The following is a 25381-nucleotide window of genomic DNA, read 5'->3' as shown; positions in this document are numbered from 1 at the left end:
AAAAAAAAAAAAAAAAAAAAACCCTGTAATTTCCTACGCAGAGTGGATTCTGATCCTGAATTGGGAAAGACAACCATCACATTGTTTAATGTTGTTAAAGTGTAAAAGCAGGAAAGAATTTTATGCTTGACAACAGTGTGTGCATGCTCTCTCTCTCTCTCTGTTTCTTCCTCTCTCTCTTTCGGTAACAGATGTCAACCTTGGTTAGATTCAATTCAACTTATTAGTGCATGGCTTTTAGCCAAAAGCAATTCACATTTTCAGAAATGTACTATCACATATGTCTTAATAACAGAAATGTGTTTTTGAAAAAAATGTATGTGATAAGTCACATATGGTGGAAGAAATCTGTACATCTCTCAGGCCTTGCTGTCACAATGAAATCCTGGAGATGACAGCTACAGAACATTAAAATACAAGTGAAAGTCTTTCTGACGCATTAAAGAGCCATAATTTGAACATACTAATCAAGCTCTAATACCAGTATGGTTACAACACAGTGAGAAATACACCAGGCTTCTCTTGTCCTGCATCACTGATCTTAAGAACACTCATGTTTGAGTCTTACCCTCAGAGGTATTATTTAATGTTTCAAGGGAATGGCATTAGTGTATCCAGGTATATTATGTGCTTATATTCACTAGGCATATATTTAATTTCTCTTTTATATGGAGTGTAATTAGTGTGTATCACAGTATCCCTATGGCAATGAAAGAAGCAGCTTACAACCATGAAAGTATTAAAAATAAATTGAACAAGTGTTTGAGAAATACGGAGGGGGAGGTGAAACTTTTAGAAGCTTAATAGCCATGCACTAATAAGTTTATTTACCATCACCATAACTGAAAGCTTATTTAGCTTTAGTTAGATATGCAAGTGACAGAATTTTAGAAAATTCCTATGCCTTTGCAATAAATCCATCTATACACAATTTGGAAGACTAGCAGTATGCTCTAGATATGTGTTCTATGTGTTCGCTGGTTTCTGAGACATCAATGCCCTGTCACTGGATTTTGTATCCATATGATTTTCAAAGGTAGCGAGTGAAGAGCGAGTCTCTTTGCTCTGAATGAGAATTAAGTGGCATATCAACCCTAGAAAGTCCTAAACACACAGTAAGGGCTCAGTAAATATCTAGTCATTGTTTTAAACACCAAAGGAGAAAGGATTGATAGTTTAACCTTCAGCATCACAAAAAAGCTTAATGCTTTTTTCTACCTTACCAACTAGAGCAGGAGTCCGCAAACTTTCTATAAGGGGCCATATGGTAAAAGTGGTCAGCTTTGTAGGCTACATACAGTTTCTGTCACAACTATTCAGCTCTGCCATTGTGGCACAAAAGCAGCCACAGACAGTATGGAAATGAATGAGTGTGGCTGTGTTCCAATAAAACTTTATTTATACTTACTGAAATTTGAATTTCATGTAATTTTCACATGTCAAGAAATGTTCTTCTTCTGATTTTTTTCAACCATTTTGCCAAACTCTACACCAAAGGGCTATATCAAATCACATACATGGCCATATTCACCAATTTGTGTTCAAACTTGAGTTGTAAATAATGCCACTGGACCTCTGTTTTCCAGCAAAACTGTACTCACTTTTTATGCTCAAAAAGACAATCAAATATTAATTATTGATACGAGATCAAATGAGGAACTGGTCAGAAATAAAACAGCTAGAGCTGTCACAAGGAGCAAAGAACCAGAGCAATGGAGGAATATTTTCACATGTGGCATGAGTCAAGAATAACAGGGATTGGACCACTTGGTTAGTTACAAATACACATGTCCTTTTGACATGATGGTGGTACTCTACTAGAGGAGAGCCACCAGCCTTATCAAGCCTGCAGGCTAGGTTCCTGGAAGAAACCTATTTTCCTGGAAGAATCTCTGTTTTCTGGGATATGTGCAATTTGTTTACTTGTTCATTCATTCAGAAAACGTATTGAACCTTTATTTGGGATTCCAGTGCATTGCGTGTAACTGAAATTCTCTAGCAGATATCAGAAATGGCAAAAGGGCCATTTTTAAAACCTTTGATGCTGTTCTTCTGTCAGGCAGTGCAACTGAACCCTGCGGCGAAGTTTCTGTTTCTGAGCTGAGGTCCTGAGGAAGTCTCTCTTCTTCAAGTGCTGAGTTTGGTATCATGAACCCAAACTCACCCTGAGAATATTATCTTATTTAATTAGAAGACAATTCTAAACACTTACCAGTTGGTTGTGACTTAGGTTTATTACTAAGTGGATTTTCAAATATATTTAAAGCACAAAGCTCAATAATCCTTTGACTCTTCTAGTTTCCTTGCCTTCTCTTTATAACATTCCTCAAAATGCCAGACATTAGGTAGAGTCTGTGCTGTGAATTAATAAGAACTCATAAAAAATACAATTACTGTAGGGTCAAATTCTCACAAGGAGCAAAGAGAAAACTGGTGCCACTTCTAGGCCATTAGAATAGAATTAAATGCAACCCTAAACATGCCAGTGGGCTATTCTGTGAATGCAAAAATGCAGCTTGGGAATCACCTCCTATTGGGAGGGCCGGAGCTTGGAGACATTTGCCATAGAGGGCCTCGATTTACATTCCTCCAGTTCTAGTCCCATGCTTTGTAACCTGGGGCACACATCTGCATGCAGGCGGACTGGAAGGAGGAGTGCAGTTGAACTGCAGGAAAGAAGATCACTAATCGCCCACCCAGGGACAAAAGCTCTGACCCTGGCCTCATTAGCACCATCCTCTAATTCTCTGAGCTTGCCAGCCACAGGCTCACAGTGGAGGAGCCTTCAGGGCATTCAGACGGAAAGGAAATCAGGCTGCAGAGAAGATTTCAACCCCAACTGAACAACCAGACGAAACCTCAGCTACTACAAATACTTCAATAGGACTAAAACACAATATATCTCTAGACTACGGATGCCCCTCTATACGTTACAGAGCCTGATACTGAATATTCTTTGGCGTAAGAAAAATGAAACTTAAAAGCAAAGTACACAACACCTTTTGGAAAAATGTACTAGAGCTTGGATTTAATGATATGCTAAATGCTACCCTGATGCCCTGGAAAAGTTAACTATTTTAGTATACAAAAGATAAACAGGCTTCTTGTCATTGGCATTAGCTGATCCATTCTCCCAGAAACTTAATAATCAATGCACTCTCTATTTCTGTATTTGGTACCAACTATAATGGAAGTCAGCCGAAATAAATTAACACACAGTGTTCCTCAAGATGTGCTATTACCAGACCTAAAATAACCCAGCAAATAGAAAAAGTCCTGCCTCAGCCACAGAGCTGGCAGGACTAGTATGCACTGTAACACTGCAATCAGATGTTACAAACCCAAATGACAAGACAGTCATCCTTCTTAATTTGAAAGTCTCCCTTCTGGAAGAGACAGGATGTCTAAGATGTACTATATTTAAAAGAGGGCTGTGTAGCTTGTTTATGATTTAAGAGTATCTCATAAAATGCCTTGGGAATTGCTTTCTGTTAGCTAAAACAAAAAAGAAAAGCCTTTAGTTAAGTATATTTTATGAGCTTTTCATTAACAGAGTATTGAGGCCTTGCTGCCAAGGTGCCAAACCTCCCCACGTGGCTGGAAATCACTTGGCACACTTTCAGTCATTTACGTCTCTGTCATAGGTCCAAGATTTGCAATTAAAAATGTAATCTTTTTAGCATGTGCAAAACCCAAAGGCTTGAAGTACTATGCATTGAATATGATTATAATAGTATTTGGCAGCTATTCATGGACTGAACATATTAATTTATGTAGACTGGGTACAACTTGGGGCATTTCTTCATCAGGAACACAGGGAAAAATATAAGCTGGTCCCTGCTCATTGGAGGGTTTTTTTTTTTTTTTTTTTGGCTTGTTTTGGTCTTTAAATTGTCATGAATAGAGATTAACTCAAAATCCAAGGTCTCTTTTATGACCTTATTTTTTCACATTCACTGAGTCCATTAAAATTAACATTTGCAACTAATAAAAATAATAACTTACTTCATAGGATTATTCCTAGGTTTTGCCTTTTCAACAGCCTGTAAACAGAAGAAAATATGCAATTAGACCACATTAGCAAGCATAATCATTGCAACTAGCTACCAAAACAATAAGCAATATAAAATACTCTTCAGAAACATAAGGAGCTAAGGGTGCTGTAGATAAGCAGACTGGAGACTCAGAAAGCAATTTTCTTCTCCTGGGAAGCATGGTTACCTGTCCAAGTGCAGCTTTCCAATACCGGTGGGCATTGTGAGGGCAGCCTAGAAAGTTCAGCAGGCACCATAAAAGTGGACTCCTGGGTGCACAACTAGGGTGCCTGACTTCCAGCCTTTCACTCTAATCTTACCCTGTTTGGACCTGATTGGGTTGTAATGACAGATGGGGGAAATCAGATGCAGAGGGAATGGTCCTGGGCATACCCTGGAGTTTTAGATTTGTGGTAGGGAACTGCTCATCCTAACACTACTACTGAAACCTGGCCACGCTCACACCATGACAGAAAGTCGAGTGTCCATTTCCAAAATCATTTTTATTAGCCCCATAAAAGGGCAAAAAATGACTGAATACTCAGATCAATTTCCTCCTGTGGAACCTTTAAGAATATACACAACAAATCACAGAAATGAGGAAAACTCTGGGCCTCTCGGCCTGCGTTGCCTTAGACATGGAGCCTGGTTCCAGTTTAGTGCTGAACCCATTGATCTGTGTACAGTCCATTTATCATTCATGAAAAGAGCTAGTGATCTTCACAGTATATTAGAAGAAACAACTCAGATCATCTGTCAACAGCCCTCTTATTTCTGTTTCCTTCTCCACAGGGATTTCATCTCCTTCGATTCTTCTGGAATTAAAATGTTGCTAAGCAACACAGCTGGGGGTGCTGATGGCAGAATGGCTACAGTCTATCAAACTGTCTAAGCACCTGGAGGGTTTTAGTGATGAATTTTTTTTTCATATTTCTGCAGCATAATTATGTAATCAGAACCAAACTTGTGCTCCTATAGACTTTTTCAGGCTATAGAAATTATGTTTGATAAAAGAGCATTGAAGCAGCCATTTGACAACCTCAGGGTTGTTCAGATCCTTTAAAAACGTATCTTTTTGGGGACCTTTATATTTGCGAATCTTGGACGTGGGTAAGGGCTACAGAGAAGAAAATACTGCTGTAAGTTAGAACACAGAAGCAACCACTTTTAGCAGAGACAACGTATAATCTAACTCTGGACTTGACACTCTGGGTGAAACCCTCTATGCATAACAACTGAAGGCAATTACAAGTATTTTTAAAAGTAAATGAAACACTTCTGAAGTTTAGATGTTAGTGCTAGAAATACATGCTTCCATTTATTAAGCCTCAGGTTCTGTTTCTAGATAAATAACCATTAATATTTGGGCACTTTCTTTGGCTTGGTAGGCAAAAATCATTTTCTCACCATCTGTGCCTGAGGTTGAATTTTGGCAAGTGCTAGAATATGAAAAAAGCTAAGGAATGAGGTAAGAGGTGAAAATGAGAAAAGAAGGCATATGTGTCTGGCTGGCCCAACTCACCTGTCACATATATCTTAGATATGAAAGCCTGTCCATTTTCAGTCCATGTACAGAGGATGCGAATCTCACTGACCCTGCAGATTCTGCCAGGTCAGAGGAACAAAGGGAGAGGTGGTGCTGGCATGGAATGGGGACTGCCATGCACCTTTACTACAGCAGCAGGACCCAGTCTCTACACACACGCACACTCACATCTGCTTTTTTTTTTTTTTTTTTAATAAACACCCTTTTCTCTCCCAAGCCTGGCTGGTTTGCAATAAGATACAGCAGTAGGCTGAAGACATGTCACTGTGGAAATCATGCGAATCCACGTTTTTAGAGCAGTTAAGTCTGCTCTAGAAGACTTAGGTTATCACAGACTAATGGGTGCTGTGTTCAAGTGGTTTCCTTTTAAAACATACTGGATGTGATAGGCTGAGCATGCCACTGGCAGGACACAGGGAGAGGGAAAAATCAAAGTGACATTGCTTAACCTCCCTTTGATTCGGAAGCATGTTTTTTTGAAAATACCCTCTCTGCTCTGTGGTTTTGAACTGTCAATTAGACCCAGTTATTTTTCTCTGATCAAAAGGAACATGATCATGTTTGAGGCCAGTTTCTTTGAAACATATATCTTTTTATAAAGCCAACATAGGAAAATGACTTCCTTCAAATTAATTTTTTGTGGGTTGCTTGCTTATTGATTGAAAATGTCTACGCTGAGAGGTTCTCTTTTCTTTGGAAATTAACTTGTGATCCTTCTGATGTCCCAACAGCTCTAGCCAGATGTCCTCATGTCATCCTCTTGTGTGCTCATCACCTTGAATCTCTCAAGTAAATGATGGCAGAGAACACTACCATGTGAGAAACAGCTCTCAATTTGTTACTTTGCTTTCACTGTAATTTGATGTTGTTTTAGGCATGCTATGAAGAATTATTATATTAAGAGACTTTGAGGAAAACATTTTAAGTTAATTATTTATGTGCAGATGATATGTGCCTTTAAGGTAGAAGAATTACTCTACAAAATACAGAAAGAACGAATTTCCCTTTTGAAATGATGGAACATAAGAAGACAATCCCAAGTTCCAGGTACCCATGGTGGAATGTAAGACACACTGCAAAAGAAGGGAAATTAAAAGGAAATCACATAACACAATTCACTAAACATCAAGACAGTTACATATTGGGATTGCAGCTAATTTTACATTTAAAAACACACATTAAAGTAATTTAAACTGATTGGAAAATGGAGGCTAGAGAGTTAACAGTTATGCTGCTTTAATTTATAATGTCTCTATGCTTTTATAAACCTATATTCTCTTATTTTGTATCACGGTTTCCTATCATGATACTTCTCTCACTATTGAGGAAGCTCTAGTATAACTAAAAACAATAAAAGAAATAAAAATGTTAAGGAATATACTCCAGTATGGTAAGATGAGAGGTAATAGGCTAGAGTGGAAAGAGTGCTGTGCCAGAAATGTTAAAAACCTGGGTTCTAGTCCCAGCTTTGCCATTTACACTATTGGCAAGTACTAAACACCTTTGAGCAAGTTTCTTCATTTAAAAAATGAAGATAATAATTTCTGCCTTTTCTACAGCAAGGGTGGTTGTGAGTAGCCAACACTGACAAGTGCTCTGGGAGCTGCAGCATGTTATGTAAATGCAGTGCTTCTTGATTGTGACTGCTTTCTACACAGGTGTTCATGCGTAGATTTTTACAGCCAGATAGTTTATTGGGCTTACTGAGTAGAGGCCACGTTGCAGTATGAAACCTAAGTAGCTATTCCAATGAGGATTACAGGAACCTCTATCTTTCACTTTTCATATCAGTAGTGGTTCTGGAGCGAACAGAATGCTTCTGTCTGGAAAGTGCTATTCACAGAAGACTTTGATATGTTTAGATTCTACAGACCTCTTTCTCTCTGACACTCTATTTGTCTTTCTCTCTTTTCTCTCTCTTTCTCTGTTTCCAAGGAAGCCTAAGATGATTCCATATTTTCCAGTTGATCCGTCTTTTAGTAGCCCCCTCCTTCCACATTTCACTCCATCAGAGGGGCTCTTTACTTTTTTAATTAACATTGGACCCTGAGGATGGGGAAGCCCTGAAACTCCTATTCTACCTGGCCCCTCTCTGTCATGGGGTATCTTGAGAAATTCTATGCGAGGAAGAAAGCACTTCTCTGATTCCAAGGAGCATTTCTGAGCTGACTCCTCTCTCATTATCAGCAAATTTATTTCCTTTGGAGGGATGAAGTGGCTACAGACAGGCTCAGAGTTGCTCACTCGCTAAACCTATGTTCCTGAAAATAAGAACCTTGTCTTTCTTTTATGTAGAGAATCCTTGTGCTGCACTAAAGCTCAAGTAACTCAGGAATCATATTGAATTACATAAACGATATAATGTAGCACTATCATCAAAAAAAAAATAGGTAGAAGGAAGGAAAGACAGTTGCTGTCTCTTGAGTCCCATCCACATGGTATACATGATATCATATTTCCTTAGGGACAAAATGTGGCATAAAAAGTGCTTAGAAAACTTGCCAGCCATCTTCTATATAATGATCACACATCTTCAAAATTCTTTAGCAAGGTAATTCTGTCCCAGAGATTATACTCCATTAATTTCTCTTCTAGTCCAATAGACACGTATACTATATTTATAGAAAATGTAGAGAATCTTTTGAGGGTTATAAGAAGCATGCCCTGAATAGTTATAGTCAGGCTTATAACATTATTCCCCTCCTTTTACAGAAAACAAATCTAACACAATATGTTTCCTGCCTGTATGCTGAGACTATCAAAGTGAACACTTGGATGGCTTAGAGAGAGTGTGGCAGTGGACTCAGGTGTTGCTTTTTTCCATAATCAATAATAATGCTGTCAGTCAAGCATAAATGTGATTTTATTAGTATTGCTCTATATGCCTTTTACATTTCCTATTTTATGTGCATTTTCCTTACATTCTACTAGCAGATACATCCAAACTGGGTTTTTATAACTCCTAATCAAAAGGGAAAACCCAGTAATTCAGATAATTTCAAATAACTGGATATTCAACAACATGGAAAAAGACAGCAAAACAATTGCATTGGTTTTGTGTTTGTTTTGTTTTGGATTTAAATTTTTTTTCACATGATTGTTCTGTGAGACACAGCTATACCCTAACCTACCGGCATGTATTGGTAAATTGCATCGATTGCCTAAGTTCGGAAGAGAAACTCTTCTATTAACAAATGAACTCATCATTAGGGTATTCAGATGGTCCAAAATCAATACGTACAGAATTGGTTAAATCAATTGAGGAGATATATACTGACAGCACTTGCTTAAATATAAAATTGAATTGCTTAATTACAGCATTTAAATAGAGTTCAATGGAATGAGTAAAATGGCAAAAGACAATGTATCCTGTAGGCTGGGGTTTCGGCAGGCAGAAAGCACACACAGACAAGGGTGGTAGATTAAGAGGGCAAAATTTCACTCAACATATTTCAACACCTGGATATTTGCCTGAATTTCTGACTTTACATACAGGGCTTATAATATTTAGGAAAACACTACCCATTATTTTTAACCTTCTGTATCGGTGCCTGAAAACGTACATGGAAACATCCTGTATTTGAACCTTGAACCTCTAGGAAGCAAAACCACATTACCGATCTTTGGATCACTGGGCTTTCCACATTTTAACTTTATCAATTCCTTTCTAATAATCAGTGAAATAGGTCTGTGCTATACATAATGGGCAGAAATAGAATTTTGACAGGCAGAGTTTGGGAAAAATTGTTCTAAGTGGATAGAACTATGTCTTGCACTTAATAGTCACTTAATAAACATTGATGAGATAAATGAATCAGGAATGACTAGGCAGTCTCAGAGGCCTGGGCATTGTGCTCTGGGTATGGAAATGTACCTAAGAAGGCCAGGTGCAGTGGCTCATCACTTGGCCACCCGCTTTGGGAGGCCAAGGCGGGTGGATCACGAGGTCAGGAGTTCAAGACCAGCCTGGCCAAGATGGTGAAACCCCCATCTCTACTAAAAATACAAAAATTAGCTGGGCATGGTGGTGGGTGCCTGTAATCCCAGCTACTTGGGAGGCTGAGGCAGAGAATTGCTGGAACCCAGGAGGCAGAGGTTGCAGTGAGCCAAGATTGCACCACTGCACCACTGTAGCCTGGGCGACAGAGCAAGACTCCATCTCAAAAAAGAAAAAAGAAAAGAAAGAAAAAAGAAAATGTACCTGAGGACTCTAAGCTCTCTATGGGGGGAAAAATAAGCCTCTGGAGGAAAAACTGAGCTCCAGGCTAATGTTCATCTAGATTCATCCTGCAACTGAATGTAAGGCTCTTGTTTATACTCCAAAGAGGAGGGAGTCTGGAGCAGCATTCACAGGGTGAATTTCCCACACCACTTTCTGGAAGAAGGCTTGTAGCTACCTGTGGCTTCCTCACTCTTCCTGCAGTTACTGCCTAACTTGATTTGTACTGCCTCTCACCAGGACTATGGCCTCTGCCACCTCACTGCTCTACTGGTCTCACTATCCTAAATCCATTTTATGCTCTACTGCAAGACGAATCTTCCTAAGACTCCACTTTGATCACATTGCTTTCATTGTCATAATCCTTCATGGCTTCCCATTGCTCATTGAGTAAATATCAATTTCACCCACACTGCCATTCAAGAACCTGCCACAGCCAGTGTAGCGGGTGCTAGTTGTACCTGCATGTGCATTTCACTACCATGGCAGCCAGAGTTTTGTGAGTGTCTGGCCAAAGGTGATGTGATAACAGCATTCAGAAGTGCCTACATTCCATAAAGGCTTGTTCCCTTCACTCTGGCTATTTTGCTGCATAGAAAATCCATTTGTCAATTGGAAATTTCCTTTGTAACTAAAGTTTGGTTTATTGCAACTTAATGAAAAGTGTACTGTCTTTGGTCAAGAGGCATGTTTCACCCATAAAAGTCATCTGTTGACACTAATGATTCTCTAAGTGGAGTAAATATGGAGACTCCAGGCAAGCATTTCAGTATTGCTTTGAGATATTCATTTTCCCCAGTCAGGAGGCCCAATGTAAGTGGCACTTGGTCACTCTGTTCTCCTGGGGTTTGTGGGTTTGAATTCAATTTTCTTTCCCCTAACCAATCTGAGCACTCTTGCCCCTGATGCTAAGGGAGCACACCTCACAAAATGACGTGTGTCTTTTACTGAGAGACAATCAATGCCTAATGGATGCTTTCTCCCTACCATGTGTAACCAGAAGAAATGAGAAGTGTATTATTAGTACATAGCAGGTACTCAGTTATGTATTCAAAAACCTAATTGGCAAGAAATACTGGTAATATATCTTTATCCTTAAGCTACTAATGAGATCAGGCTTCTTGTCCCTTTGGAACACATTATACTTTGGGTGATGAGACTACATTGATTTTTATTTATATACTAAATACTGACTGCTTTGTATCTCAGTTTTCTTATTGTGAAAATTGAAAGCTGGAGTTAAAAACTCTCTATGGTAATTTTAAGGTCTGGTATTCTATATTTTAGTACACACACAGGAGTATTTCATACATATATATATATCTCAAAGGCATACCTGTATCTATCTATCTATGTGTATATATGTGTATATATATATATATATATATATATATATATATAGTGGACTAAGGCTTCATATTTAGCCCTGAATCATATATATGTGTGATTGGATATTGAGTGAAGGACTTTGGCAACAATGGTGTTTACCCTTTATTATATAAACGCTGTAGTATACAGTGGAGAATGTAGGGCTCATGGGAAGGAATTTTAAGAAGAAATTGGATAGAGTCAGACTTAATTTGGGAAGACAAATGTGATACAATAAGGAAGATGGACACAATGAGGGAGAAACAGGAAGCTAGGGAGTTACTTTCTTGTTAATCAAAAGAGAAGTAATGAACACAAGAACATGGCAGATCAAACCAGAATCTCTCTTGGACCATGGACGACATTACTATTTCTGTGCTAATAACTCAAAATAGACTAAACTTAAGAAGGCAAAAAAATACCAATTAATTGTCTAATGTACTCAATTTTCCCCCAGTCTATTTCTAACTACAGTCAGGAAAACCATGCTCTGTAGCATGTCCTGGTCGTATTATCAGGTCTACCCTATCATCATTCAGGAAGGGAGCCTCTCAGGAAATGCTACTTCTGCTCTGGCTTGAAGGGACAATATAATATGTTTATCAGGAAAATGTAGAATTTTCTTTACCTTCTGCCAAAAGAGCTAAAACACATGTAAGCCTCTCTCCAAAGACTGTATCTATTCACCATTAGTTATAAACTGAAAAGGAGAATCTTGCTGGGTTGAAAGAAAGTTGCTGCCATTATCTGCAGGCATGCACGCTGCCAATAAACAGAGTTGTGCCACAGAGTTTAATTTGTCTATTTTAGATGTCTTCTCCTTCTTCTTCTGAAGCCTCAATTGTAACGGTTGTGAAACTACATCAGGATTTATACAAATATATTAAAACAGAAAAGTTGCTGAGAACAATTTCATGGTCACATTGTGAAGACTTAAGGGTACAAAATCAATGTTTTCATGACTCCCGAGGGAAGCTGAATTAACACCATCCCCCAAATAGATTCCTCTCTCTTCAGGGTAGTTCCCTTCCCATCATTTCATAACGCATCTGCTCCCCTGAGCTAAGGAGTTATATCTAGCATGGCATTTCTCTGTAGATGCAGTAAAAAGGAATAAAGACTTACTAAGACTTAATGACCCTTGAGTCCATGTTTATGTCTAGAAGATTCTGAAGACAGGCTCGGGGATTCTGGGACATGCCTGGTCATAGGGATGCTCTCACTCACTATAAAGTTTTCTCCATGTTACCAGGCAAGCTCGTGGCCAGAGGCTTGAAGGGAAACCTAATCACGGTCTTTAAGAGCCGGGGCTTATGCTGCAATTCTACCCCAAGTGAAGGCTGGGAGAAATATTACAGAGGTAAGAATACTTGTGCAGGAGAAGTGAGAAGACGCAGACGGGAGAAGAAGAGGGCAGATGAGGATAGAAGAGGCCAGGTTCTTCCACTTTTCTGAGGAATTATCAGAAGCACGAATACACCATTCTCTTCACAGAGGAACACAACAGAGCATATGTGACTGGAACAGACATCCATAGGTGAGGGCAGTGGTGTGCCAATTAGTAATGCACAGAATTTTTATCTGTCTCTGTATCTCTTTCTCTCTCTCTCTGTCTCTCCTTCTCTCTCTTAGACATGCGCGCGCACACACACACACACTCACAGAGTACACTGTTCACGGCAAAAATATCACAAATACAGTCATATAGTAGCATGGCCATATTTGTTTTCAATAAGACAAAAGGATGTTACTGCACACTTCATTTATATATGTCTGTTTAAGGTGGTGGTGGGTGTCACTGATGTCAATATTCAAATAAAATTACATGGGTATTAACACATTTGGTCTGTACAGTGTTAGTCTCTCTTTCCCTCATTGTCTGAGTGAATTAAATGTTGCTAATTATAACTTGGTTACCTGTATCCCTACTACTTTATGGAACCATACCCAAGCCATTTTTATTGTAAGCACAGTATCCCTGCTAGCGAAATACAGGGGTAGAGGAAGCAGTGGGAAAACCTCTGTGGGCTTGCTGGGCTCCCCAGTAAGCAATTTCCATCTTGCCTCACAAGTGTCCATTAGAAGGACTGCCATAGGCATATGGAAAAGGCTACAGGGAGAAGGAAACCTCCAGCTAAACTTTGTAACAATTTGAACCCACTGAGAAATCTTGGGGAAGGGCATGAATCCAGATTACATAGGAAGGAGAAGAACTAAAGCCCTACTTGCTTTTGCAGCATTGTTGCCAGAAATGACAGGATTTTATACTCTTTTATGGCTAAAGAGTAATCAATTATATTATAATTGCAATAAACGTGGTGGTGCAAGTATTCCTTTAATATACTGACTTTGTTTACTTTGGAAAACTACCCAGTAGTGAGATTGTTGGATCATATAGTAGTTCTATTTTTAGTTTTTTGAGAAACACACACACACAAATACGATTCAGGGCTAAATATGAAAACTTAGTCCACCGCCATTAATGAGAAACTAGCTTTAGCAAATTTATACATTTTTAGTAAAATGTTCCAAAGACTCCCATGAAATTTTTGCTGGGTGAAATATGACTTATGTGGCCCCATACATTTCGGAAAGTTTTGTTTCTTTTTTCTGCCCATCCACCTGTATTTTGAATGGTTAATATTGAATTGGTTAATCTCAAATTTGGAAACTCTTCTGTGCACTTACAATGCTTGTGCTCTTCGCTCTTGATAAATAAACATAAAAGTAAATATAGCTGCTTAACAAACTATCAATTCTGTTTTCCATGCAGAACAAGGTCCTTGGTGTTTGCAGCCCACCTGGTGACTATGGTAGCAGATGGTAGACATCTTGGGGGAGGGGACAGAGTTGAGCTTTCTTGAGTCCTAAACCAAAGCCCCAGTAACATTTTCAATCAAGAATATAAATTTCAAAATCTTACTTTTTCAATGTGGCAAAGTGCTTCATGATACAGCTTTTGCTTGAGATGTGCATAGTGTTCTAGGTATATTGTAGAACCCTGATTAAACTCAAGGCTTGGAAGCTACCAATGAAGTTAGGCACACATAGTGCATTTCCTGGGACTTACTTGTGAACGACTCCAGAGTGAAATTTCCAGGCTCCAAGAATGAATTAGGACCCAAGTTGGGGTGATGAAGAGACTTAAGCAAAAGAACGTGCTTGGAGCAAACAGCACAGGTGGGGTTTGAGTGAAGAAAGGACCAATGATGTCTAGCCACTTCCTCCAGCCCAGAAAGAGTGACAAGAGCAACATGATGAGAACTCTTTCTTCCAGCACTTCAGCTGAAATCTGTACTTAGTGGTCCCCAGCTTTCCAGAGGTGGCTGCTACTCTCACTGCCACACTCTTTACAGAACCATGTATGTGCTGTGTGTTCTTTGTGGGTGAAAAGGCTGTGGTCATCCCTGTCATACATGAGCATTATCTGTTTTGAAATGACAGATCATATCCATTTTTGTTTCTGTTTGTATCTTGGGGCAAGCAACATACTCTCACCAGTGTCTGACTTAAGGTCATTGTGGAAAAGTGCTAAGCTGAGCAAAAGAGCTATTGGCTTTGCAACTGACATGTTCATAGTTGGATAATTCATAAAGTGTAAAAGACATTAGCAAATATTTGGTCATTACTGACCATGTGGTAAGCACAACATGTAAAAACATTACACTTCTATGCATCTCTGTATGCTGAAAGCATTCTATTGTATGTAGATTATAAGCCAAAAAATTTGGTACTAAAGGAGAAGATCTAATTGCAATAAAAAAATTCAGTACACAGGTTTCTAAACAGTGACAGACTTGTTTCAAGTATATTTTAAAAAATCACATTATACAAGCTCTAAGCAGTTTGTTATTAATCTAGTCTCTGTGCTAATATAGCCAAATGGGAAATACAATCTTGGGAATATGAAGGCCAGTGCTATTCTATTTTACCTTATATGTTATCCTATTTACCTTCCTGTCTTTAATGAATAAATTAAAATTTCCTCTCATTCTCTAATTGGTGGATAGTTTGAGTATGACGATGTATGGATTTTATTCAGCTACATCCTGTAACCCCAACAGCCCAAACACTATCATTTTGTGAGGGATTTCAATGAAAGGCAATGACAGATAAACTGTTTACATTAAAAGACTCTATCAAAGTTATTTTGCACGCAGTTTCATCCTAATCCATCTGCTGTTTCTAGAGCTCTGACAGGCTGACCTCTCTTGCTGTGTGTACTGTATCGATGTCATTACCGAAGAGGCTTTCCCCAGCCTTTCTGCTGATAACAAAGTAAATGGAAATGCAGAGAAACCTTGGGGAGGTAACAACTTGTTCAGTATGACGAGGGAGAACTGTGGCTACAAAATAGGACCGATTACAGCAGGGAGAAGTACCTGTTGTCACAACTAATATATTCTCTACAGCGCACCAACTTCAAAAGAGCCAGCTGATAGCTGGAGAAAAATTTATTGCATCCTTTTCATTAGCAAACTTAAAACATAAAAGCGGGCTTTCAATTTAATGTGGCTACTAGGTTCTGAAAGTTCAGTGTGCATCACAGGTGTCAGGAACACATCCCAAAGCTGCCAGAATGGTCGGGTCTTCAGCGTCTATGTAATTCATTTCATTTGAAATTCTCAAATACCAACCAGGCCAGTAAGCTCGCCCAACAAGAACAACAACCATGACATGACCACCACCAAACAACAAACAAACCAAAATGGATCAAATATAAGGCCAAAATCAAGAATCTTGATTAAAAGAAATGCTTTTGTGTGTGTGTGTGTGTGTGTGTTAGGTAATTAGAAATCTGAAGATTAAAAAAAGCAAAACTATGAAGTGGAGGGGAAGATCTAAGAAGATTATTGTTTTCTGTAAACGTTCATAAGCTTACGGTGCAACTGTTACGAGTGTCTAGTTGAACAGTCCATACATCTCCAGTAATTAACATGCTGTCAATTAAGTGAATATTTCACAGAATACCAGGGTACTTCTTTGGCAGAAAAAGAAGATAAAATTGGGTACACTGGAGCTACTCATAATCATGTGCCCAGACACAGCATATTAGAGTGTTTTGTGCTCAAAGAAAATTTTAATGGTTCAGTTCTGCTTTTAAAGCACTAGCACACTACTCCAAGCTTTATCTAGAGTCTTTAGTGAACCTGGTCATTAATCGAACATTTTCAGTCATATCAAATGTTTTCAGAACTTCTAACTGGGCTAAATGAAGTCATCCAATATTTCAATCTAATTCATATTAATAAGATGATATTAATGTTATAATGCCCTAAAGGACGTTTCTAACAAGACCCATCTCTTTTATGGCTTTTAGATTTCTAAAGTCTGCTGCTTCTAATGCTAGTGTGAGATAACTGGGGCATGAGAGAGCCATGCCCAGATCTAACTAGGCTTCAGAACTCAGGCATCACAAGCCATCCTGCCACCTGTGGACAACAGACTACATGTTTAGAGCTGTGGAAATCAAACATCGTAATATCACTCAATGAAACATTAAGCAGATGTTCACCTGGTTCTAAAAACATGTGCTGGAGGAAGCTTTGGAGTTTGCCTACCACATATTCTAGAAGCCTTTGGAATAGGTCAAATTGCGGAGAGTTTAAAACTTTAAAGACAGCAATTTTAATAAACGTGTCGATACAATTTCTTTGTTAAAAAAACATTTGAGACTGATTAGCCAGCTTATATTGAAAGAGAAGCACAAGGTCTATATCTTTAGATCTTTTATTGAACTGCAAGCACAGCATCAATAACTGCTTCTCAGTTGTAAATGAAAATTGATTCCAGGTTTAACTCCTGATTTTCAGGGGTTCCTTCAATCCCAAGAAAAATGAAAAGAAAAACTGACAAAAACGAGAAACCAAAGGTTTAGTGGTATGAGGTAGGGGCATACAGAGAACATAACATATTCCCACTCCCAATATATCTGTCCTTCTGGGTGAAGCCACTCCCTAGCCAAACTCCAGTGACCATCACCACTGCCCTAGAGGGCTGGCTTGAAAATGGCAATTCAGTAAATGTTGCACGGGGAAGGCCAGGGTTGGATTTTATATCTATGATGTCAACAGTGGCAGCTGAGAAGTACAAAATGCAATCTGCTGGGTAATAGACATCATGCGGCCCCGAAATCTCACCTACGCCATTGATATCAAACTTAAAAAACACTGCACCATATATGTTTATTGAGACCCAAGTACAAAGCACTATGTCCAATTCTAACTCTGTTCTATATGTTTGTAATGTCCAATGTCAACCTGAAATAGTTATTTATCTCCCCTTCAGGGATGGCTCCTGAGAGAGAACCAAGGTGAGTACAGCATCCTAGAAGAGCCTTCAAGTCTTTCTCTAGGGCACAGCATGAGCTCAGAAAGAGAAGGTAAGAACTGCAATAGAAGGGTATGAATCAACTCTCCACCTGCACAAATCCTTGGAAGAAAAACTGTTTTAGAGACACGTAATTTTCTGGAGGACTTGGTGCAGACCATTGGCAACCTAGCCTTTCTTCCTGGGATCTCTAGTTTAAAAGTTGTCAGGACTTAGAGGAAAGTTAAGGTCATTCATATCTGATGGCTGCCTTTGGGGCCCAGTTAAGACATGCAATGTAGTTCCTAACAGATCCCTATGGATACCTAGGCCAAAATGAAGGGCTATGTCTATTTCCCTTCTATTTATGGATCTATTTATGGATCATAAAGAGAGGGCTACCAGTTAATGTTTAAAAGGACTGCAAGGAAGAATAACCACCTATTTTGTAGTTCAAAACATTTTCTTATTCATTGTCCTCGTTTGAACCTTACAATACTCCTATGGTTTAAACCAGATAAGACTGGTTTACTCCAGTCTACTGGTGAGAGGTCTGGGACTCAGAGACATTAAACAACTTGCCCAATGCAATACAGCTAGTATTTGAGGCCTAGGATTAAATCCCAGGATTCTTTATTCCAAAAACTATGTTCTTAATATCTACACTTAAAATTACTCATGGCCAGGCACACCAGTAATAAACTTTAGGATGACAGAACCTTTTCATTCAAGTTTGCCACATACAGGATAGTTAACCCAGAAGCTGTCTTTAATATCCCATTCCTGACAAGAAAAGGGAAAGGAAATATATGTAGCATTTCAAAGAATAAGAAGCTTTTTAGACGCACTCACAACGATGATGATGATTATCACATAAAGTGGTGAGTACTTACTATGTGCTAAGCATAGTGTCAGGTGCCTTTGTCCGTATTGATTTACCTAATCATTGAATCCCCAATATGACCCAACGAAGAAGTTGCTATTTTTACCCCTGTTTTATAGGTACTTAGATCTTTGCCCAAGGTCAACCAGTTTGAGAGTGGCAGAGCTAGAACTCAAAGCCATGTTTGTCTGACTATAGAGCTATACTGTCGCACAGTCTCCTTCATGGCCCCAGCATTGTCCCTCTACCTTAGAATACAGCTGGACATGTCTGCTGCCCAAATAGTCCCAACCAAGAAAGTCAAATGCATTAGGGGACTGGAGAGAAAATAGAAAGTTTAAAGAGACATTTTCAGGCTGCAATCACTATTGCTTCTTCACTGAAGCCATGCACACGTGTGATTATATATCACTGAATTTAAAGGGTCAGTAGAAGGTAAAATCTTCTGTTAAAAATGTTTTCATATGACCACGAGTCTCTGTGGATGACCGCTTGGCATCTTTAATTTCTATATTATAATGCCCCCATTCTGGCCTCATGTTCCCTTTTCCCATTTGCGGGAATAATATTTAGCATTTAAACATACCCTACTTGCTCTGCTTGTGTTTTTGCACAGGACCTGTCAGCTGGTTCGGCATGGCTAGTACTGCTGTGGAAGGTGGAAGTGGCAGAAAAAGGGAAGGCTGCTCTGATTGTAAGATACTCGGTACCCAAATGCCAATTTAGAAGCTGGCACAACTTGATCCTGTGTTTCGATTTCATACATGTATTTGAAATGTATTCTCTTGGGGATGTTTATGGTCTAAGCCCACAGTATAAGCTCTTAGACACTGTTTGAAAAAGATTCCTATGTACTCACTACACCTGGACAATCTGAGTTTCTTCAAATGAGTCAAGGTGTAATGATTATGGATGAGATGATTTGGGGATGTCTCCAGAAAGTAAATGGCTTTTTTATTGGACTATGTCTGCATGAATGCAGCCACTGGGTTCTGAGCCATTTCTAACTATTACATCTGCTGAAACCAGCAGTGTTGTCTGGGCCCTTGAGCACAGTTTTATGGACTGATGCATTTGTCTGTATGCTTTCTCTCCAATCATTTTGCCACAAATGGAATGATTCTGCACTCTTTTGCTCAGCCGGGAGGCCCAAACCTACTGGTAATGTTTGCTGTGAGGTTCAAATGAGACACCACATCTAACTTGTGCCTGGCACAGAGCAAGAGTGGTTCCAAAACTGGTAGTCTCAGCATCCCTCCTTATGATGGTGCTGGAGGTACGACTGTCACAATTCAAAGATGAGTGAACAATACTATGTTGTGTACATGGCACTATACTATCTTTTTCTCTTTTTTTGAAGACTTTTTTATTGTACTTTAAGTTCTGGGGTACATGTACAGAATGTGCAGATTTGTTACATAGGCCATTATACATGTGCCATTGTGGTTGGCTGCATCCATCCCCCCATCATCTACATTAGGTATTTCTCCTAATGCTATCCCTCCCCTAGTCCCTCACCTCCCAACAGGCCCTGGTGTGTGATGTTCCCTTCCCTGTGTCCATGTGTTCTCATTGTTTAACTCACACTTATGAGTGAGAAAATGTGGTGTTTGGTTTTCTGTTCTTGTGTTAGTTTGCTGAGAATGATGGTTTCCAGCTTCATCTGTGTCCCTGCAAAGGACATGAACTCATCCTTTTAATGGCTGTGTAGTATTCCATGGTGTATATATGCCATGTTTTCTTTATCCAGTCTATCACTGATGGACATTTGGGTTGGTTCAAAGTCTTTGCTATTGTGAACAGTGCCACAATAAACATAAGTGCTACATGGCACTATATTATCTAAAAGAAAATGATGTTGGTGATTCCTCTATAAGTTAACTGTAGAATTACCATGTGCTTTATCAATTCCACTTCTAGGTACATACCAGAAAGAAAACATAACCATGTGAAACTTGTACACAAATTCTTCATAGTAGCACTACTCACACTAGCCAAAAGTTGGAAACAATCAAACTGTCCATCAAATGATGAGTGGATAAAAGAAAATGTGGTTTATTCATACAATACAATGCTACTTAGCCATAAAACAAAATGAAGTGCTGATATACGACATGGAAGAACCAAGAAAACATTATGGTGAGTGCAGGAAGCCGGACAAAAGAGGTTGCATATTGTAGGAGTCCACTGATATAAAATAGACAAATTCATAGAGACAAAAAGTCGATTAATAGTTGTCAGGGCTTAGGGGGAGGGGAAAATGGGGAGTAACTGTTTAATGGGTCTGGAGTTTCCACTTAGAGTGATGAAAAATTCTGGAACTGATGATGGATGCACAACTTTGTGAATATATGAAGTGTCACAGAATTGTACACTTTAAAATGTTGACTATCATGTTATGTGAATTTTGCCACAATAAAAAAGAAAATTATTCTAACCCATTTATTTTTGCAAAAGGACATTATGCATCCTAAAGGCAGAGCTCTGCAAACACTGCTGCTATTGCTGCAGCCACTACTGCACAAGCATTCTCTTTTTGTCTATACCCTTCCAGGCCTTGTAACTAGTCTTCAAACTCTACAAGGAGGGTGCATTTGTAAATGTTTATAACCTTGTGCCTACATCTGGCTCCTAGGGCTCAACTAGAGGGAATAAGTTGTCATATTGCCTCAACTTAGAGACCCCAGTTCAATCTCCTCATCAACTTTTACTGAGAACCTAAGCCTTTTTGAGGAGGGCACCATGACTAGGGATAGCATGTCATAAAAAAGTTCAAACCCACCAATCCTGATCATCTGAGAGTCTTGGCACTTACAAAAAGTCAATGAGTACACCCTAAAACCCAGATGGTTCAGGCCAAGAGACCCTTTGCCAATTTTAAGATAAGTACAGAAAATAACTTTATAAATTAAAAAGCAGATTACATTCATATAATTATGTAAGGAGGACGTCAATGTGCAAACTCTACTTTCAATTACTATTGATTTCTACTTTAAATATTTCCATTAAAAAGTAAATTTCTATCAGTCAAAATCAATGATCCTAGAATGTTTTTCTTTTTCTTTTACTTATAAATATGATGCTCCTGTCATTGGCATATTAAATGTGGGAAGCAGAAATGTTGTTTTTGGAAATTAAGTGTGCATTTCACATTTGCTATGAAGCCCAACTCAAGTAAGAGAGAGACAGCCTGCATTCAGTAAATATACAACAAGCCGCTGGGAAACAGTTGTGAAATTGGCTTAGGCCAGCACTGTGTAGTCTGCACTTACCCTGTGGTTGATCTTGATAAAGCACTAAACTTGCAAAGATGCATTTTTTTAATACATTATTAAAATTCAAGCACAAGAAAATGGAGAAAGTAAAGTAGATGAAACTTTTGGCCACATAACTTTGAAGATGCATTTGATTTTTAAAGTATACCAGAATGGTAGAAGTTATAAAGTGATACACAACTGTGGGTGAGAATAGAGTAGGTGAGCCTTGAGAATTTTTTCTAAGCTTTTCTTTGCAGGCTCTTCCTCATGAACTGTTTAATGAACATTAAATTCCATGTTTGTTAACTCTCTTGAAATACCAGTTCATATGCATTCCTTTAAACAGTCTTAGTTTTATGATGTAGCAGACTTCTTGTAGCAGGCTTCACTGTAGGAAGACCTTGGTCAGATACAGGATTCAAAAAAGGCAATCCTTCTGCATTCCTCATTTGAGGTGACAAGCACACCCAAAAGGACCCCACATTCGAGACAGTTCTCTCTCAAAGAGAAAATGCGCAAGCATCATTGACATCACACAGTAGGTTGCCATTCTCATGAGTCATAAATGATACTTGGCCTTTTCAAATCATAAAGTCCAGCAGTCTCAATGAAATGCTGAAAACACACATTTCTGCCATCTCATTTGGTGGTAAATCACTGTAAATGCTTAAAATGTGGAATAGAAGGAGACAAGGGCAGCAGCAAGTTTTTGCCGAATGTCTTTTGCCTGAGGGTTCATTTAAGTGGCAAGATGTTGCATATTGATTCTCAGCTGCATTCTGGAACAGTGCATCTGGGAAAGGTGAATGAAGCATCACATTTATATGTAAGTTAATGGGTATGGGCTAGAAACCTCACGCCGGAGTCACCAAACAAAAGTTATATGTCACCCAAGACATTAAGTAGTCCAAGAGAGGGCAAGAAAATCTCTATTGCTTACGAATGACCAGCATTTGTGTATGGAAAAGAGAGAGAGATGTGAGGGGGCTGAAAGCAGTTTTAAAGAGCTCTGTATCTCCTTACTACAGCTTTAATGTAAGTTGAGCTGATTTGACTTGTTCCAGAACACTATGCTCATCTTTGCTTCCTTCCCTCTCTCCAAAGCCCAGAGATAAAGCATAGGAAAGTTTGTGCATGTCAGAGCATGTCAAAGCTGTTCCAGTTCCTCCTGCTCCCTGCTTAGTCCCAAAACAAAGCCATAAGCTCTCCTTACCTGGTAGAGTTCAGTGGCAGTGCACTGAGTAGTCAAGGTCTTCACAGGCTCAAGGTCATCTTCATCACTGCTCAGCTTCAGGTCATCCTCAAGCATCCTACAAAGAGATCAGAGTCATGTTTGAGTTAGAAAGCATATTTTCTAAATCATCCTCGGATACATCTTGCAATGAGAATAAAATACTGAAGCTACAATCTGACAGCTGCAAATCCTTCAAAGGTGTAGAGGGAACCAAGATTGTTTCAGCTAATTAGATATTTGAGCTCTTATATTTATGTCATACTCTGCACACATCTTCCCTCTCTACCTTCCCCTAAATCAAGGGGAAAATACTATTTCAGCATCCCCAGAGATGACTGGATTCTATACATTTTTATTACTAAAAGTGCAATAAATTTACTGATCAATCACTGTGTAGGTGGGATGTGGCATTGGATTTCTACAGGACAAGGTGCTTGGAGTCTCCCATGAAAGAAGAGGGGCATAACAGTCCCTAGCTCTAGAGACTATTGCCGAAGCCTGCTGGGCCTCTCTGGATGACAGAGGTAAAAGGCACAGTGAACCTGCACTGCCTTTCAGTGCCCTCTGCTGCTGGGTAGCTAGGTGGCCACAAAATACCTGGGAGAGGAATGACTAGTCATTAACCTTCTGATATATGACCGATCTCTTCCTGTAAAATTTGATCTGAGAGATGTAAGCCCATGATGTGGATAAGAAATCTTTCTCTCCTAAGGCAAGGCACCTGAAAAATGAGTGGTCTGGATTTCGGTGATGAACCAGCACTTTCAAAATTGTTTATGGAGCCACAGAGTCATTTGTTTCTATGGGGATATTAATACCAGTGGCATCCCCTCTATCTCCAAGTGTGAGCTACAGCAGGAAGAGTAGCTTATTATCTTAAAATTCCAGCTACACTGTCTTCAAAGACCTATTGGTGTTCATATTTTTATTTATTAAATACAACTTTATGCCTCATCCTTAGGCTTCAAGAGGGGGCAGCCTCAGGCTCTCTGGACCAATTACCATTTCCTACACATACATTGCTCTTTCTTGCATCTAGGCTCTACATCAGTCTCAGCTCCAGGGTTAGAATTCTCTTTCTCAACTCTGGAAATCCTATTTATCCTTCGTAGCCCAGTGATCCCACTTCCTCTACAAAAGCTTTCTAGAAAGAATCCCTATCTCAGGAAGAATATTTTTTTCCTCTGCCCAACCCTCAGCTCCAGCTGGATCACAGCACAGCTTTCCACTGAATGTCTACCCGCAAGTCCCTAAATCCCATGTGGGCAGAGGGTGCTGCATTTTCACCTTACTGTGCTTCACAGCACCTTCTCAGAAATGATAGAGTTAGAGTATATTGGTCTCATTTTGCAGAGAAGGAAGGAAAAATTCAGAGAGGTGAATTGCTTGCTCAAGGTCACACAGCTATTAATAGTGCTAGAGCCACTCCCAAAATTTCCACCTCTGTAATCCCACCTGGGTGTTTTTCCAGAAGAGAAGCCAGAAGGAAAGAGAAAGCTTCTATTATTTGATAAATAGGGGAAAAGTTACTTTAGAGGTTATGTTCAAATATTGAAAAGAGATTCAGGGCAGAGTGGGTATCCAATAACTCTCCAAAAAAAGCACAACTCCCCCACTTGAATGCTCAGCCACATAATACTAGAATGTGTACACTGAAGTCTGCAAACCAAAGACTGATATAAAGGATGATTGGTGGGAAGGACAACTGTTAGAGTTGCTTTCGGATAAACTAAATTTGCAGGATTTATGACTGTCCTTTAAGAGACTAAAGGATGTGTTGAAGATCTTAGAGAAGGAGAAAAATATATCTTGGTATTTCTTTTGCAGTTGCAGGCTTATGACTCTGAACAAATAATTCATTACAACGCATTGTGGGAAATGAAGACTGTATCATTTTCATAAGCTATAGAACTCAAATATTTAAAAACTACCTATGCTTGTTATTATAAATGGCTTTACTTTCCGTGTGTGTGTGTGTGTGTGTGTGTGTGCATCTCATATATCTAGGGAATGTCTATGTGTTAATTTATATTCAAGTAATCAACAAAAGAAATGGGAAATAATTCCTGCATTTAGGTGGTCAATGCTCTGAGACAGAGAAAGTGCTATTTGCCCAGCAGCATGGAATTTGGTCCTCACAATAAATCCATGAAAGAGATGGTGTCACAGCTGCATTTTTCAGGTGGGGACTCTGAGGTTTAGAAAAGTTAAGGTGTTTGCTCACATACACACACAGCAAGAAATCATGGAGGCAAACATAGAACCTAGATTATCTCCATCCAGAATTGGGAGTATACAAGGTTTTCCTAGAGGGTACAACTTATAAAAGATGGTATATTCAATAAAATTGATGGCAACAACAAAAATCTCACAAAACATATTATCATGGAGTCTAAATAATTGGATTCAACTGCTGGCTAGTCATAAACTGCAATATCTGGGGTAATCCACCAGCTCTGAGGTACATCTGTGTCCCTCATCTGTTCAATGGGATAATACTTTTTTGTCACAGAAGGATGGTGGTGAGCATA

At 39.1% G+C, this 25381-nt stretch overlaps 1 protein-coding gene across 6 annotated transcripts in view; it reads right to left on the bottom strand.

The window, feature by feature from the left end:
• Window positions 1-25381, bottom strand: part of AFF2 (AF4/FMR2 family member 2) — a 501797-nt gene that overhangs the window by 86691 nt on the left and 389725 nt on the right. For all 6 annotated transcript variants that reach the window (XM_017513842.2, XM_017513841.2, XM_017513843.2 and 3 more), the window contains 2 exons: window positions 22830-22926; window positions 4006-4043 (listed from right to left, as the gene is read on the bottom strand). In XM_017513842.2, coding sequence (XP_017369331.1) covers window positions 4006-4043; window positions 22830-22926 — 135 coding nt within the window. The remainder of the gene's footprint in view (window positions 1-4005; window positions 4044-22829; window positions 22927-25381) is intronic.

Source organism: Cebus imitator, unplaced genomic scaffold (genome assembly GCF_001604975.1).
Source record: "Cebus imitator isolate Cc_AM_T3 unplaced genomic scaffold, Cebus_imitator-1.0 Scaffold505, whole genome shotgun sequence".
Lineage (NCBI taxonomy): Eukaryota > Metazoa > Chordata > Mammalia > Primates > Cebidae > Cebus > Cebus imitator.
The sequence above is the reverse complement of the archived record's forward strand: the minus strand, read 5'-3'. Positions and strand labels throughout refer to the sequence as shown.